This window comes from Sceloporus occidentalis, unplaced genomic scaffold, assembly GCF_023333645.1.
Source record: "Sceloporus occidentalis isolate IW3139 unplaced genomic scaffold, rSceOcc1.0.p SCAF_1, whole genome shotgun sequence".
Lineage (NCBI taxonomy): Eukaryota > Metazoa > Chordata > Lepidosauria > Squamata > Phrynosomatidae > Sceloporus > Sceloporus occidentalis.
In genome coordinates, this window is record NW_028316981.1 from 275,664,447 (window position 1) to 275,679,671 (window position 15,225).

The following is a 15,225-nucleotide window of genomic DNA, read 5'->3' on the forward strand; positions in this document are numbered from 1 at the left end:
TATTTATTTGTGTAATGCAGCATGCTCCTACCCCACGGGGCTTACTTGGGAAAAACAGAGGTATGGGGAAACCATGACATGAATAAACAAGAAAGGAATATGTGATTACTCTTAATTTTTCTGAGCTTTTCTAATCTGTCTTCTGTTCTCACAGGTTGCATGCAGGGTATGATTCCATATCTTCCCGAGCTAATCCCTCACCTCATTCAGTGCCTCTCTGATAAAAAGGCTCTTGTGCGCTCCATTACTTGCTGGACTCTTAGCCGCTATGCACACTGGGTTGTTAGTCAACCTCCAGATACATACTTGAAGCCATTAATGACTGAGTTGCTAAAGCGTATTCTTGATAGCAACAAAAGAGTACAAGAAGCTGCCTGCAGGTAGGTCAAAACCACAAAACTATGAGCTGTGGCCCTCAAAAGTACATAAGGAAAGTAACCATTTTTCCATTGTGTTGTGATATTCCATTTGTTTTTGTAGAACAATTCTTTTTTTACTATAGATTTCTAGAAAGTCATGGAAGTTTTTCTTCTGTTCTAGATGACCTGCTTTCTGTAATAAACAAATTTAAGAAGCTTTGAAAGGGAGATTCGAATTTAGACCAGATTTTTCACTTTGCATTTTTCTATCAAGCATACAGTAATGTCATACAATGTATACAGTGCAATGTTGTTATATGTGGAAAATGATAAAAATAATTTTAAAAAAAGCATACAGCATGAATGCAAAGTGTTATCAAATGAGTTATGACATTGGTGTTATATTAAGAACTGCACCCAGAGAAGCATTCGTATAATTAGGGACATGAGTGGGTGGTGAAAAGAGGAGTGGGTGGTGAAAGTTGGAAATTCTGATTTTTATTTCTATTCGAACTATAGCTTTCTACATAGTGTTGCTACCATCTCTGAAACTTGGGAGGTTAAAACACTGTTTATGACTGGTAGGCCTACTCTTCAAATTTTAGGGGAAAAAATTATACAAACATGCTGGATTTTGCTTTGATGATGATTATGTAGCAGAAATTTAAATGTGTTAGATGTTAAAAGTAGAAGCATAATAACTGTTGTAAAGAGTATTTTAAATAAGACTCTGAAATAGGCAAAACCAGACCTTCAAATCGAGAACTTCAGTCCATTTTAAAAGTTATCTTATTGTTTTGATTAATGTGGCCTTTGTTTGCAGAACTTGACCGTTTGTTTGACAGAAAGTGGTGTATTCCTTCATTGTGCAGACTAACATTTTCTTTTGCCTCTTAGTGCCTTTGCTACTCTAGAAGAGGAGGCTTGTACAGAACTTGTTCCTTACCTTGCTTATATACTTGATACTCTTGTCTTCGCATTTAGTAAATACCAGCATAAGAATCTGCTCATTCTTTATGATGCCATAGGAACTTTAGCAGATTCTGTAGGTCATCATCTAAACAAGCCAGTAAGTATTGTTCTCCTTTCATTTTAGATAAAAATAATTGTTTCTGTTTTAGAACTATATTCTAGAAATTATTTACTTTCCTTAACTGCAAGAAATTTGCCCTGTTATCTTCAAACTCTTCTTATCAATCTTTCATTAATCTGAATTTCACTTGCTTTGTGTTAAGTCAGTTATGAAATATTGTGAAGTCTCTGTTGCTTTGTTCACAAAACAGAGCTTGATAATAATACACAGCTGTTTTTCTCAGACTGTTTCACTTAGCGATCTTAACAATAGTGATATTTTGTCACATAAGGTAAGTTAATAGTATTCTCCCTATTACAGAGGGGATACTGAAGTTTAGCAGTGATACTGGTTGCCTTGGGCAAATCATTAAAGTTGTGACTGAGGTGGGATTTGAAATGTAGGCTTCTAGTTCTAAGCCACTGTGTTCTGAGCCACTGTGTCACACCAGAACCTATAATCTTTAAAAGAACTATGAAACTAGGTTAGTAGTTGTTGTGTGCCTTTAAGTCATTTTTGACTTATGGTGATCCTAAGGTGACCTTATCATGGGATTTTCTTGACAAAATTTGTTCGATGATGGTTTGCCAATGTCTTTCCTAAGACTAAGAGCATGTGACGTGCCCAAGGGCACCCAGTGGTTTTCATCACCAAGCTGGAAATCAAACCCATCTCCAGAATTGCAGTCCAACACTCAACCACTATGCCATGCTGGCTCTCCATGAAACACCTCAAAATTCTTTTAATTTTTTTATTTGCCATGTGGCAAATTGCTTTTGGAATAGCCCCTTCTGCTTCCATGCTGTGTGTCAAAAGTGCTGTTAAAACAGGGGAGCATTTCAGAAATTGTGAAATAACTTGTGAAGCTGTTCAAAGAGTAAAACCAGGAGTTATCATGGGGTAACACAAGTTCCTTGTTAGGAGATTATTTCCTGTTGTTGTAAACACCAGTTAATTATCTGAATAGTAGGTTCAGTTTTTCCTTTGAAATTGCATAAAAGAGCTGCAGCACACTAGTGCATCATACACACTTTAGTTCATAAGAATATCTAGAAACTAAATGTATTTTCCGTTGGAAGGGGTATAGATGGCATTGACTAATCTATGCCTATGATTTCTGATCCAGCAAGTGCTGTGCACATGGAGCTTTTGCGCTCACATTTTCTTATGTGGAATAAGATAGGCACATATGGAACTAGCACTGGTAATGACTTCTTGTACTATCAGGTACATATTGACACACAGAATAGTTTATGTGGGCCCTAGTGAGGCGAGAAAGATGTCAGCAGCTGAAAGACCCCGTTTGCAATCTATTCCCCCTGAAGGGAACATTAGGAATGGGTAGGTGGGAGGACTAAAGTTGGAAGAATTCACTTTCAATGATGGCACAGTCATGATGGGGAAAAATTGGCATTAAATTCAGCTATCATGGGGGGTTGGCAAAATGCCTTGTGAGGAAGGGCCTCATGCAGGCTGTCATTTGTACAGCCCTAGCTTGAGAGATTGCAGGTGATGGTTTTTAAACTGTTTGAAATGCATGCTGAGCTCTACCACTAGCAGCAGTTCCAAATTAGAGGCAGAAGTAACTTCCCCTCAAAAGTGTCCATCTGTGAGTACAGTATGACTAATGTACATGGGAGAGAATTTGTTTCAAGCTTTCTATCATGTATATTGCTGTGGGAAGCAATTAGCTGCCCCAGATGGCACAGTGGTGCTCTCTCGTTGTAGAAGCTGCTCTGGCAAGGAGCCATTCATGCATAGAAATGCTTAACATTATTAGCTGTAAATGTGAGGTCGATCTTATATCTAGTCATGGTAAGTGAGGCTTCTAGCAAAAAAGGAGTGGGAGAAGAAACGGACCAGCAAAATGAGAAATGGAATCATTTATTATACCCTTTATAGCAGGAGTGGGGCAGCTTCTGAAGTGTAGGGGGTATTTTCTTTAAACTGCACCTGTCCTTCATTTTTTTTTTAATTTTAAAAAAGAATCTGGTGTAACACCTCCATCCCTTGAATATTTGATAAAAACGAGGCTTGTGTGGGAAGCACATCATTTTTAAAATTGTGCTGTCAGGAGGCATGGTTCTTCTGATTTCTGTGGTGTGTATATATGTGGATTGCTCTGGACTGCACAGACCACAAAAACAGCCAGGATATGCTTCATTTCCACCTCTGTCTTACAGTGTGTAGAAGCAGTGGTGTACATGTACACAATCATATGGCATAATATTCAGTAACTGAATATTCAGTATGTTTTTTTGTTTGTTGTACACATAATCTTAAAATCATCTGATATTTGTGGATACTGATGACTCTTAGAGAAAAATGGTATATGTGTCTACTCAGAAATAAGTCTCAGTAAGTTCACTGAGGCTTGCTTTTCTGTACGTTTAGGTATAATTATAACTCTTATTGAGTATTAGTAATAATCTGGTTAATTTATTCATCTAATGCAGCTCACTGACTTTGGCATGCAGCTGTTGAATAGACTCTACTTTTGCCCCAGCTTCAATACAGATTTCCCCTTTCTAATGTGGAAAGTATGCCTAAGAACATGCCTTTATTTATGCTGGTAAACAAATACAGTTGGACAGAGATTTGTAGTGGAATCCAAATTGAATTAGATCCTTAATTGTATGAATTGGTTGTCCAATAGCATAATGTTCTTTGAAAATGCACTTTGGAGGGTGTTTTGACTCTGATGCATGATAAACACTTTTTTGGCATAATGTCCCATAATTTTGATAGCATGGAAAATTAAAAATGGTCTTAAGTTTCTATTTCAGTGTCATTTAATTGACTTTTCAATTGACTGCTTAATTACATAAATTCTCTTCACTGTAGGAATATATTCAGATGCTTATGCCTCCACTAATACAAAAATGGAACATGTTGAAAGATGAAGATAAAGACCTTTTCCCTTTATTAGAGGTAAGCAGCACTGTTTGTTAGTACTTTTTGTAGTTCTCTTTCACATATGTGCAACTTTATAGCTTTTTAGCAACTCTGTGGGGATATCTTACATTGCAAGACTTTAAGCTGCAATCATGTGTATATTTGCTTGGGAGGAAACCCTACTTAATAGAGATGAATAACATTGGGCTGTAGAAACTAGTGAGTAGGTAGTCAAATGGTCCCATCCTGCCCCCCCCCCCCCCATCGATTCCTGAAAAAATACATGATGTAAGCTTTTGAAACTCCACTGGCTTCTTCATCAGACAAAGATGTTAAAAATCATACAGGATATTTTTTTTAAAAAAAATGACGATGGTGCATGATAAACATAGGTGTGCATTTTGTCAAGGTGTTGTTGGTGTGTTTTTCTGTGTTGATATACAGTGGAGAGACATCTATTCAGGCAGACCCCTCCTCATTCCGTCCATTTGGCACTGGGAACAAAGCATTCCAAAGTCTAGGAGATAAAATTTGAATTCTATTAGCAATACAAAAAGGCACTACTTCTGAGATCCAAGATGTCTCCATCCTTTATGGGATCACAGTCCCTTTATTAGGCAGAAAATACTGTATCTCTCAAGAGAAGCCTCCATGCTTTTGCTTAGGAAAATTTTATGTATTGTTTTAGTAAAACATGCTAAATATAGTCTAGGTTTTTTAAAAAAAAATCTCTGTTAGATGTAGAAACCTCAAATAGTAGCGTTCCAGACTACTGACTCCCTCTTTAGAATTTCCCTGTAGTGGCTAAAATGTAGTATCTTCCCACTCAGAAAACATATTCAGAGGTAGTAATATATTCAAATATTCATTCATGTATGTTCTGTATTTCAGTGCCTATCTTCGGTTGCCACTGCCTTGCAATCTGGCTTCCTTCCATACTGTGAACCGGTGTACCAGCGCTGTGTAAACTTGGTACAGAAGACTCTTGCACAAGCCATGGTATTGTTCTCTTGTTAGATTTCAGAGAATAAGGAGATTCTCAGTGGGATTTTTTAACTCCATGATTGTTTTCTAGAGAATTTTCTAACATTCTCTGGCCAACTATTTTGATATAAATATCTAAACATTAAAAAATGCATAGTATGTTACATATGTACTTGAGCCTTTAAAATCTGACTTGATTCTTGTATCGGTGTGTGTTTAATTACAGTTGCACAATGCTCAACCAGATCAGTATGAAGCTCCAGATAAAGACTTCATGATTGTTGCTCTTGATTTACTTAGTGGTTTAGCTGAAGGACTTGGAGGCAACATTGAACAGCTTGTGGCTCGGAGCAATATCCTCACACTTATGTACCAGTGTATGCAGGTGAAAAAACTAATCCTTTCCACTTTGCCATCCCAATTATATAAATAAAATGTTAAATTTGGACATCAGAACTTGGTTCTGTTTTTCTCTTCTAGGATAAAATGCCTGAGGTACGACAGAGTTCTTTTGCTTTGCTAGGTGATCTGACAAAGGCATGTTTTCAACATGTGAAGCCCTGCATTGGTATGTTACATAACAGTGAATACTCCTGTCTTGTACATAAAAGATTACAAACTATATTGCATTTTGAGATTTGAGTTTTAAATCATTGTGCTTGGTAAATCACTGTGCCTACTAGAGTGCCTGGAAAAGTTCTGTTTCCTCGTGTAAAGCCACATCTTGAAGTTATTATTTTCTGACAAGTAAGAAAACATTATGGACAAGCACTAAGGTGAATATTTTTCAGCCTTGTCTATGGTGTTTCTTCCTGTATCAGACAGAATATGAGCTAGCTTTTTAATAACACTGAGTCATTTTCATTACTAATTAGTAGCCTACCATTAGTTCTCCACCTCCACACCTAGGTCAGAGTTCAGGACATATCATAATACTTATATGGATTTGACTTAGTTATCTAGTTGTTTACTGACTTTACACATTGGGAGAAAATTGCTTTGGTCTTATGAGTTGAAACACTTTCTCATCCAATGAGAGAGGACTGATTCCTTGGCTACAGTACTCTTCGGGAAGGGGTATGATTAACTACAAACCTGTAATCCTTCCTGACACTTCAGTCAAAATAGTGGTAATTTTCTCTTTGTTACATTCCCCTGTCTTCATTAGATTTCGTCCCCATGCCCTCATTGCTGGTTAATCACTTTTGTAACACAAAACAAATGTTTCTAATCAGCTTTCAGAATTTTCATTTGAGGAATTTTGTTTCTGGCTAGAGTAGACATGAGGAACTAGTTGTATAAGTCATATATCCTTTTAGGTACTTGAGTGGGTGGCTGGCCTGCTTACCAGTTCTTCTCTTAGGGAAGTTGAGGCAGCCATGCATGCAGCCATCGCCTTCAAGCAGTAGTTGACTGCACCCTGAGGTTGAGCCCTGGCCCATTAGTATGGCACAGGAATGAAATCCCATCTGTGATAGCTAATCACATATTAGGAATAGCAGGAAGGATTTCACTCCATTGGGAGTGGAGGAGTGGATGAACACTACGCTTGTTCCACCAGAAGGTTCGGCTGCAGTTGTTATTAAAACTGTTAATTAAAATCCTCATAAACAGCTCAGGCAATATCCATGGTTGATCCCATGGTGGGGTTCACATTTTTGAATTTAGATTTCATATCCTTCAGACAGTAGTACTGTCCAGATGATGAAACGATATCTGTTTTTTGAAAGAGGTTGTGGTGATGGTGGCTGTTTTAAAACTTATATCACACTGGTGATTTCTTTTGTTCTGGCAGTGGAAATCAAATTAACATTGTGGCTTCCTTATATTCTTTTCAGCTGATTTCATGCCAATTTTAGGAACCAACCTAAATCCAGAGTTCATTTCTGTGTGTAACAATGCCACTTGGGCAATTGGAGAAATTTCTATTCAGATGGGTAAGATTTGCTGTTTAGTGTAAGTTCGGGTTTTACAATCTGTTGAATTACTTTTGATTTTGTTGGCAGTTGTAAATTCTGCCCTTTGATTGTGCTTATGTGGCCATTATGAAAATACATATTCCATTTTTAATCAGTTATTTATGTGTTATCTCTTTCTAGGTATAGAGATGCAGCCTTATATTCCAATGGTCTTGCACCAGCTTGTAGAAATCATAAACAGACCCAACACACCAAAGACTTTGTTAGAAAACACAGGTACCCCACAACATAAATGAAATTATGCCAATGTCTGTCTTTTAAACCTGGTTATTGAGAGTTATAGCAAAATTGCAAAGTGGTTTTTGCAAGCACTAAACTTGTATTAGTTGTTAAGTATATATATTTTTATTACACAAATTAAAATTTTAATTTAATTTGAAAGGCTTCTAATTTAATATTAAAGCTATTTTTATACAGACCTAAAAGTAACCTAGGATTTGATGTTGTCTTATGTTCAGGCAAATTATGTCTTCAGGTAGCTAAATTTCAGAACCCTCATAACTATAATTGGCAATAGGATGAGAGCAAGCTGACTTTTTTTAAGAAATCTAACTATCTGCCCATTATATATCTTGTTAATGTACTTTAGTCTAAGGATCTCATGGTATTAAAAGGAGCTTGTTAATAGTTGCAGATTGTGGGACTCATGATACTTTTGTACTTTTCAAAAGCATGTCCTATTTAGAAAAAATCTTGAATTTCCTAAAACATGTTAGCTTTTAGTTTGCAAATAACTGTGTCTGTACATTAATTTCTTACCGAGACCATTGTTGTCTTTCATGAAAATAAGCAATTGCCAGAATATCAGTTAAAAGACTGATAGTTCTGCTGTGGATCTCATGGCTCTGGATGAATGTTCCATGCATCTATGTTCGATATCTAGCACAAAATACAAACACTCTTAGAAGTATATTACTGCTGTGTAGGAGGTTAACTGAAAGATAAACCATGTGGTTATTTGGCACTTTATATAGGTATTTCACTATTCACAATTAGTTTGCGAATACTTTTTGTCTCATGGAATATTTCCTAAAAATGAAAGAAACCTGAACAGGGAGTAAAGTCATTAACATTTCTCTTTAATCATTGGTACATTTCCTGTATTGTGTGTGTATTAATTACAGCAAAAGTTCAGAAGATAAGAAAGATCAGATCTCTCACTATTACTTTTAAATATTGTAACTAAATACCTGAATAGTTGATAGTAGCAATACATGTTGAATGTGTTTGCCTAGGTTTGTTGTGGGATATTCTGCTTTGTGCTGCAGAATAATATTTGAAATCCTAATACAGTATGCACATATCTAACAGCTCTGGCATATTATGGTGTTTTTCTTATGAGCTTGGTAAGAAAATCTACCAGAAACAGATTGTGCAGTCTAAACTCTATTTTCTATTCTCAACCAGTAATAATCCAGTGAGAAATATAATTGAATCCATCAAATGTGGTTTTGGGGCCAAAAATCCTAGCCCCCCAAATTGCAGGCTTGCATTGTTAATATCAAACCTAAAATACAATTAGTAATTAGAAGATCAAGCTAAATATTTTAGCATATGAGTTACAGTGTGTGTGTGTGTGTATTTCATTTTATAGTGTTGGTATATCCTACACCAAATCTCATAGTGATAAGAGCATCATCTGCTTTATTGCATGTGTTCATGAGATTGTTCACAAATGCCTGTTCTGGAGTGTTGCATAATGTCTTTTAAGCTTAGGCTTCTCTGCTTCATATGAATCTGCTGGATTTTAGTACTCATGTAGTTTGCTTCAAATAATCCTTAAACACACCCACACTCTCCTTTTTCTGAAGAAAATACTCTGTGAGTTGAGATAACACCATTAAAGCACACACAACCACTGTTCAAACAGCTTCTTCAAAGCAAGTGCCTGTTTGATCTGTGTTCAGAAGAGACAGATCATCTCCATAATTATGCAAGTTTTTAACATCTGAATACTAGATTTTATGAGATAAGAAAATACAAAGATGTGAATTATCTTACTATGAAAAGCTATATGGATATATCCCAGTTTCTTCGGGAACTTAGCTTTGAATTACTAAAATTCATTCCTTTAAGCACTATGAGGTGGAGTTTTTATTTTCTTTCTTACTAGTCCCAAAGGTCATGTATTTTTTTAAGTTTGTGAAATTTGAATTAAAAAAGTTAAATATCCTTTTAAAAATTACAATCCTTATAAAAAAGCTTAAATTGCTTAAATTACTATAGATGTCTGAAATGCCATTGAACAGTTTTGTCATAGGTTGAACCAATTTAAAAAGTTGAGTTAAAGTAATAGTTGGAATTTCATCATGATTTTGGTGTTCTCTCACTCACTGAATTCCTTTTTCCTTTATCCTGCTTCCCTCCTCCAAATAGTATGCCACATGTTGCTGCTCCTTATTTACAGGGGTGGTAATGAACAGCACTGGTGAAATCTTATGTTTATTATCATACACAGGTTCTGTTGGTTTCTGTTTCTGAGTTATTTGTTGTTTTTTCTTTATTTTTCTCCTTCCCCCCTCATTTGCTCATGTCTTGGTTGGCGTTTGGTGGTGTATAACCGTGATTGCGTTACCTTAGCAATAACAATTGGTCGTCTTGGTTACGTTTGTCCTCAAGAGGTGGCCCCCATGCTACAGCAGTTTATAAGACCCTGGTGTGTATTATTCAATCTTTTTTTTTTATTCATTTTTCTTCACTTTCTTCTTTCTTTCCTCTCTCTATCTCACTTCTAGATATACTTTTCAGTTGGTTACAAAAATCACTATTCTTAATCATTGCCAACCATGTGACTAATCTTGTCCTATCAGGTTTGTGAGTTTTTTTTAGCAGTACTGTCATGTATATACTTCATGTTGTGGCTAACAACTAATGGATGCATGGGATAAGATTGTCACATGCTTGATGTGTTAAAGCTTGATTATTAAAAGCATTTTAAAATCCACCAGAATGATGATATGCATGCAAATAGCATAAAATGTTAAACATCGCATCACATTACTTCAAACTCATTTGCAATTTGACTTGCTGTCCAAAATATATGTTTATAGATTTGTATCAAATAGCTTGCTTGCTGCTGTAACAAGTGAAAAATGTTTTGTTACTGATATTTGGTATATTTTATACTGTGGCAGTATATACTGCTTTCAATAGTGGAATCTCCTAAATATATGTATAATTTATAGAGGTATTTAATGGAATATAGGTCACCTTTGATATTGGCTGGATATTACAAACAGGAAAGATCTGATATTTACAAAATGTATGGTTTTCAAATCAGGTTAAAAGTACACAAAGCAGAGCATACAAAGAGTATAAGATGTGAAGGTTATGTTGCGTAGTCCTTTTTCCCCATTGTGACACTTATTCCATCAAATACTGAGCAACTTAAATTCTAAGCAAAGAAGGCTCATAACGTCTGGTTCTTTGTTTTATTAGGTGCACCTCTCTCCGAAACATAAGGGACAATGAAGAAAAAGATTCAGCTTTCCGTGGGATTTGTACCATGATTACTGTCAATCCTAGTGGAGTAGTCCAAGTAAGTCTGCCTTTGGTTTTGATATGTTTATGCTAAACTAGAAGCAAATACTTCTTCAATTTTGCAACAAGGAATTTGTTTTAAAAAAACAAATAATCGAGGGATCTTCTGGTAAAAGTAATGTACTTTCAGTACTATTAAGCAGAATACTATTGATTTCAGAAGCACTTGGTGAATTGTGTAAACCAGACTTATCTTCTGCAAATTCAGCAGAAAATTATACACCATGACATTTCAGGTATAACCCCTGGCAGAAATAACATGGAAAGAATAGGGATGGGTTCCTTCACCATACACACATGCAAAAAGAGCATGTCAACATGCTTAAACAAACGCACCTCATGCTTTTTATCTAAAACTAATATCCACATCTGAAATGAAACAGTCAGGTCAGATAAGCCTTGCATAAGTAAACATAAATATTTTGAGCCTTCTAGAGACCACATGAAAGAGTCTTTCAAAATGCAGCCACAAATATTTCTTCTTTTTTATTTTTTTATTCATAGCAGACAAGATTCAAATTGTCGCAATTTGGACACCAAAGTTTTGGGATGCTCAATTTAAAGATTGTGCTGCTTCCATCTGAGACAGTGATAAACTTTCTTCCTGTGTCCCATCCTCCTTGCACACACATCCCAAAAATGTTCTGGAGAGTTGGGAAACCTTTGGAATGGGTTTCCTGACACCATGAAGGAATGCAGAAAAAAGGGGAGGGGAAGAAAGTCCCAGTTCTGTATCATGAAAGACCTGGATACAGAAGTAAACCAATGGACATTGGACTGAATTTTTAATTGATTGTTTTATTGTGAGTTGACTAGTATGTGTTTTATTTTTAAAAAATATGTCACCTTGAAATGCTATTAGCTATAGGGTGATTAATAAATTTCATAAAGAAATAAATAAAATGACACAGGGCATTAGATTTTTAAAAATCTTAAATAAGCTGACAGTACTTAGAAAAATGGTATTGGACAAAAACATTTGCTTGTGAAAGTCTGCTCTGTTTTAAAATTAAGCTATTATTTCTAGAATTAGTAGTCTAGATCAGTGGTTCTTAACCTGTGTATTTGCAGACCCCTAGAAAGCTTGACAGCTGCTTTGCTCACCTACTCACAGCAGATCAGAGTAGCCATAGGAGACAAGGCAAAGACTGGCTAGCTGGCTGGCTCAGTCTGTTTCACTACACGGAGGAGGCGGACTGAGTGACAATGGAGTTGACAGCCTGCCTGTCTCTTTCTCTTCTTCCCCTCTTTTCCAGCTGGGAGCAGTTCAGTCTCCCATCAGAAAAACTTAAACCCCCCCCCCTTTTTTTTTTTCTTGGCTTTCTTCATCAGAAAGGAGGAGACCAAGATAAGAGAAGGAAGGATTGAGGTAAAGAGAACAGGCAGACTAGCTAGCAAGCAAGCTACCTCTCCTCAGCACTGATGAGCACTACCTATTCAGAGTTAACTAGGACATTTACACACAGTGCAACTCCATGCCACTTGGATGCTCTGGATCCTCCACAGCCTCTTCTTCTTCTCCATCTCATTTCCTGCCAGTAGCCCCAAACTTCTCTTTCTTTTCCTGCCTTGGCACCGTGTTGCCTCTGCCTCACTCCGAAACAAACAACATCTCTGTCAGACCTCAAGCCCTTCCCCCTCTGCTTCTTTTACACTTCCCAATTCATTTCAGATCTCATCAAAACATTGTGAGGGGTATGAGAATCGCAGAATCTTAGACCTAGAATTGGCTGCAGGGGGAGCAGAGTTACTGAATTCCACATGCACAAGTTGTTTTTTGATAGACCTACATAATCACCATTTCTGGGAAGCAGAGTTGTTGATTTCTATATGCACAAGTCCTTTTGTGTGATCCCTTGCTTCTGGATAGCAGAGTTTGTTTCAGCTTCTGAGCAAATTGAACAGCAACTTGCAGACCCAGCCAGCCAGCCCTTCTTTGCCTTGACTCCTGTCACATGGCAACTCTGCTGTTGCTCATCTGCTCATCTTGCTTCCTCTCCAGAGTGGAGCAGCCTCACAACAGGAGCCAAGGAAAAGCCTGGCTGGCTGAGTCTGTGCATTGTTCTTCAATCTGCTCAAGCAGCAGATTGGCAGGAAGAAGCAGAAGAAAAGTATTTCCTCCTCTCCAGTGTTTCCAGTGGTGTAACTGTTAATGGTTCAGAGTTCAGGTCTTAGTATTGTTGCTGCTGCTGTTATTTGGGTTTTAAATCTTGAGTCTTGAGTCTTAAATCTTTAAGTCTAGGGGGTCCACAGCATCAAAAGATATTTACAGGGGGTAACTGGTAAAGAAAAGGTTTAAGAACCGCAGGTCTAGATTTTAACTTTCTTGCATTTGAAAAAAATCTTGTTCCTTATTCTTGAAAAGATAGACAAGGAAAAGGAGTGAGTTTGGTTTGGGCTCATGGGAGGGGGCTAAGATTAGCTCTTGTCTTCCCCCCTTTTCTTGAGCTGTTACCAAGTGCAATGGCTGTTAGCTTTCAAGAGGAAAACTTAGGGGCATCTTCTCCTATCCCCATTTCTGCTCCATGCCTACTCACAAATATGTGTAGAGGAAGGGTTGGGATATCATTTATATGGGGATTGTGAAGGGTTATACCTTCCTTATTCTAGGGCTCTGATCCAGATTCAAATATCTTGACTTCAGAGAGTGTGAGTGTATGTGGAACTTGCTTCTAGCAGTGGATAAGTGGACATTTCTCAGAATAAATTATTTTAAAAATGGAAACACATACAGTTTCATTTGAAGATCTGGTGTTTTCCTTTTAAGATATATTCCCAGATTAGGAATTGCAGATGTTGACTTCTGTTTCTGATTCTTGGGAAGTTGAAGCGGCGGAATATAGGTACAATTGGCCCTTCCTTTATGCGGGGAACCCCGCTGTGTAAGGGAAATCCAGCATATGCTGGAGCCTCATTACAAATAATGGGGCTTGTGCCTGTGGCGCAGTGCACACACCCCATTGCTACTTCCAGGACATGCGAGGGGTTTTTCTGGCACAGCTTTCAGCATATGCTGAAAGCCACGTAAGCCATGCCTGCGTATGACGCGGGTGTACTATATATTATTGAGATTATTACTATTATGTCTGTTCATTTATAAATAGCCTATTCTAACTTGCCAATTTTGTAAACATTTATAGGACTTTATATTTTTTTGTGATGCTGTTGCATCATGGATTAGCCCAAAAGATGACCTCCGGGACATGTTCTGTAAGGTAATAAACTTACTCAGGGGACTATATTTAAGGGGGGAAAGTGTATAATAGTGTACTGTATTCTGGTATGAAATATTGATCTACAGAATCTATAGCTGAGGATTCATAACTAATGGCAAATTCACAGTGATTTTCACAGTAGAACAACTGTTTGAATTGTTAAGGTACATTCATTAATGAGAGTAAAAGCTATTTGTGTAATGGGTGGCTTCATTAGGGATTACATTCATCACTTGAACAGTATTTTTATGCTAGTGTCATGTCCCAACCAAATTCCTGCAAACAGTTCCATTACTGTCCTCTACATGAAACACCTATATGATGGTATGTGTGCACCAAGAGAAATGAACAGGCCCAAGCAGAGAGAAAGGTGATCAGAGAGCAAGGTGGCCTTTCAAGGGTTCACTTATTGCTGAAAGGAAAATAGCAATTCACAGATAAGCTATTTGAACTTTCTTTTTAAGAATGAACTTGAATGAACTAATTTTTTTCATATAGAAGCATCAGTATGCATACACACACACATTGCACCATCAGTAAAGCTACCTTTTCAGTAGTTTTCACAACTTTAAACTTGTCTAGTCTTAGAAGGATAGATTTAACTTTCTGCTCACCTGCAGATCCTTCATGGATTTAAAAATCAAGTTGGAGATGAAAATTGGAGGCGTTTCTCTGACCAGTTTCCTGTTCCCTTAAAAGAGCGCCTTGCAGCTTACTATGGAGTTTAACCATGTGTAATCAAGCTGCAGTACCATAATTAGAGGTAAGTTGTCCTAATAACCAGAAGTCCCTCCCTTTCCAGTCAGTCACTGAAAAAATAGTCACAGAAGGAATTCTGTCGGGGATGCTTTGATTTAGATTTCCTGCATGGCAGGGGGTTGGACTGGATGGCCCTTGCAGTATCTTCCAACTCTGTAATTCTATGATTCTGTGGTTATTGATTGCTTCGTAACTTGGAGTGTTAATTTTCTCCTTCAGATGAGAACCTGTTCCTTCATAATGTTTGGCAAGGGCCAGTGGGCTGCTCTCATTTAGTGGATTTTGGATGTGTGTGTCTTTTATTTCTTTTTCATGAAACTTGAGGAGATTGTTCTGTATTAAATGAGGTGTATACCTCCACTGTGGAGGCTATCCAGATGTTTTCTCTTCATCCTTGAGAGGAAGGGATCATGCGACAGAAC

The 15,225-nt window shown here is 37.2% G+C and overlaps 1 protein-coding gene across 3 annotated transcripts in view; it reads left to right on the forward strand.

Moving 5' to 3' along the window:
* Positions 1 to 15,225, forward strand: part of TNPO1 (transportin 1) — a 50,431-nt gene that overhangs the window by 25,646 nt on the left and 9,560 nt on the right. The window contains exons 12-23 of one of the 3 annotated variants that reach the window (XM_089494071.1): positions 155 to 380; positions 1,257 to 1,428; positions 4,276 to 4,362; positions 5,218 to 5,325; positions 5,537 to 5,695; positions 5,791 to 5,878; positions 7,149 to 7,247; positions 7,410 to 7,505; positions 9,870 to 9,945; positions 10,728 to 10,827; positions 13,970 to 14,044; positions 14,665 to 14,807. In XM_089494071.1, coding sequence (XP_089350197.1) covers positions 155 to 380; positions 1,257 to 1,428; positions 4,276 to 4,362; positions 5,218 to 5,325; positions 5,537 to 5,695; positions 5,791 to 5,878; positions 7,149 to 7,247; positions 7,410 to 7,505; positions 9,870 to 9,945; positions 10,728 to 10,827; positions 13,970 to 14,044; positions 14,665 to 14,772 — 1,394 coding nt within the window. In that variant the 3' untranslated portion in view covers positions 14,773 to 14,807. Of the gene's footprint in view, positions 1 to 154; positions 381 to 1,256; positions 1,429 to 4,275; positions 4,363 to 5,217; positions 5,326 to 5,536; positions 5,696 to 5,790; positions 5,879 to 7,148; positions 7,248 to 7,409; positions 7,506 to 9,869; positions 9,946 to 10,024; positions 10,100 to 10,727; positions 10,828 to 13,969; positions 14,045 to 14,664; positions 14,808 to 15,225 lie in introns of those variants that run through there. The other 2 variants (XM_089494080.1, XM_089494090.1) reach the window with 2 other exon arrangements.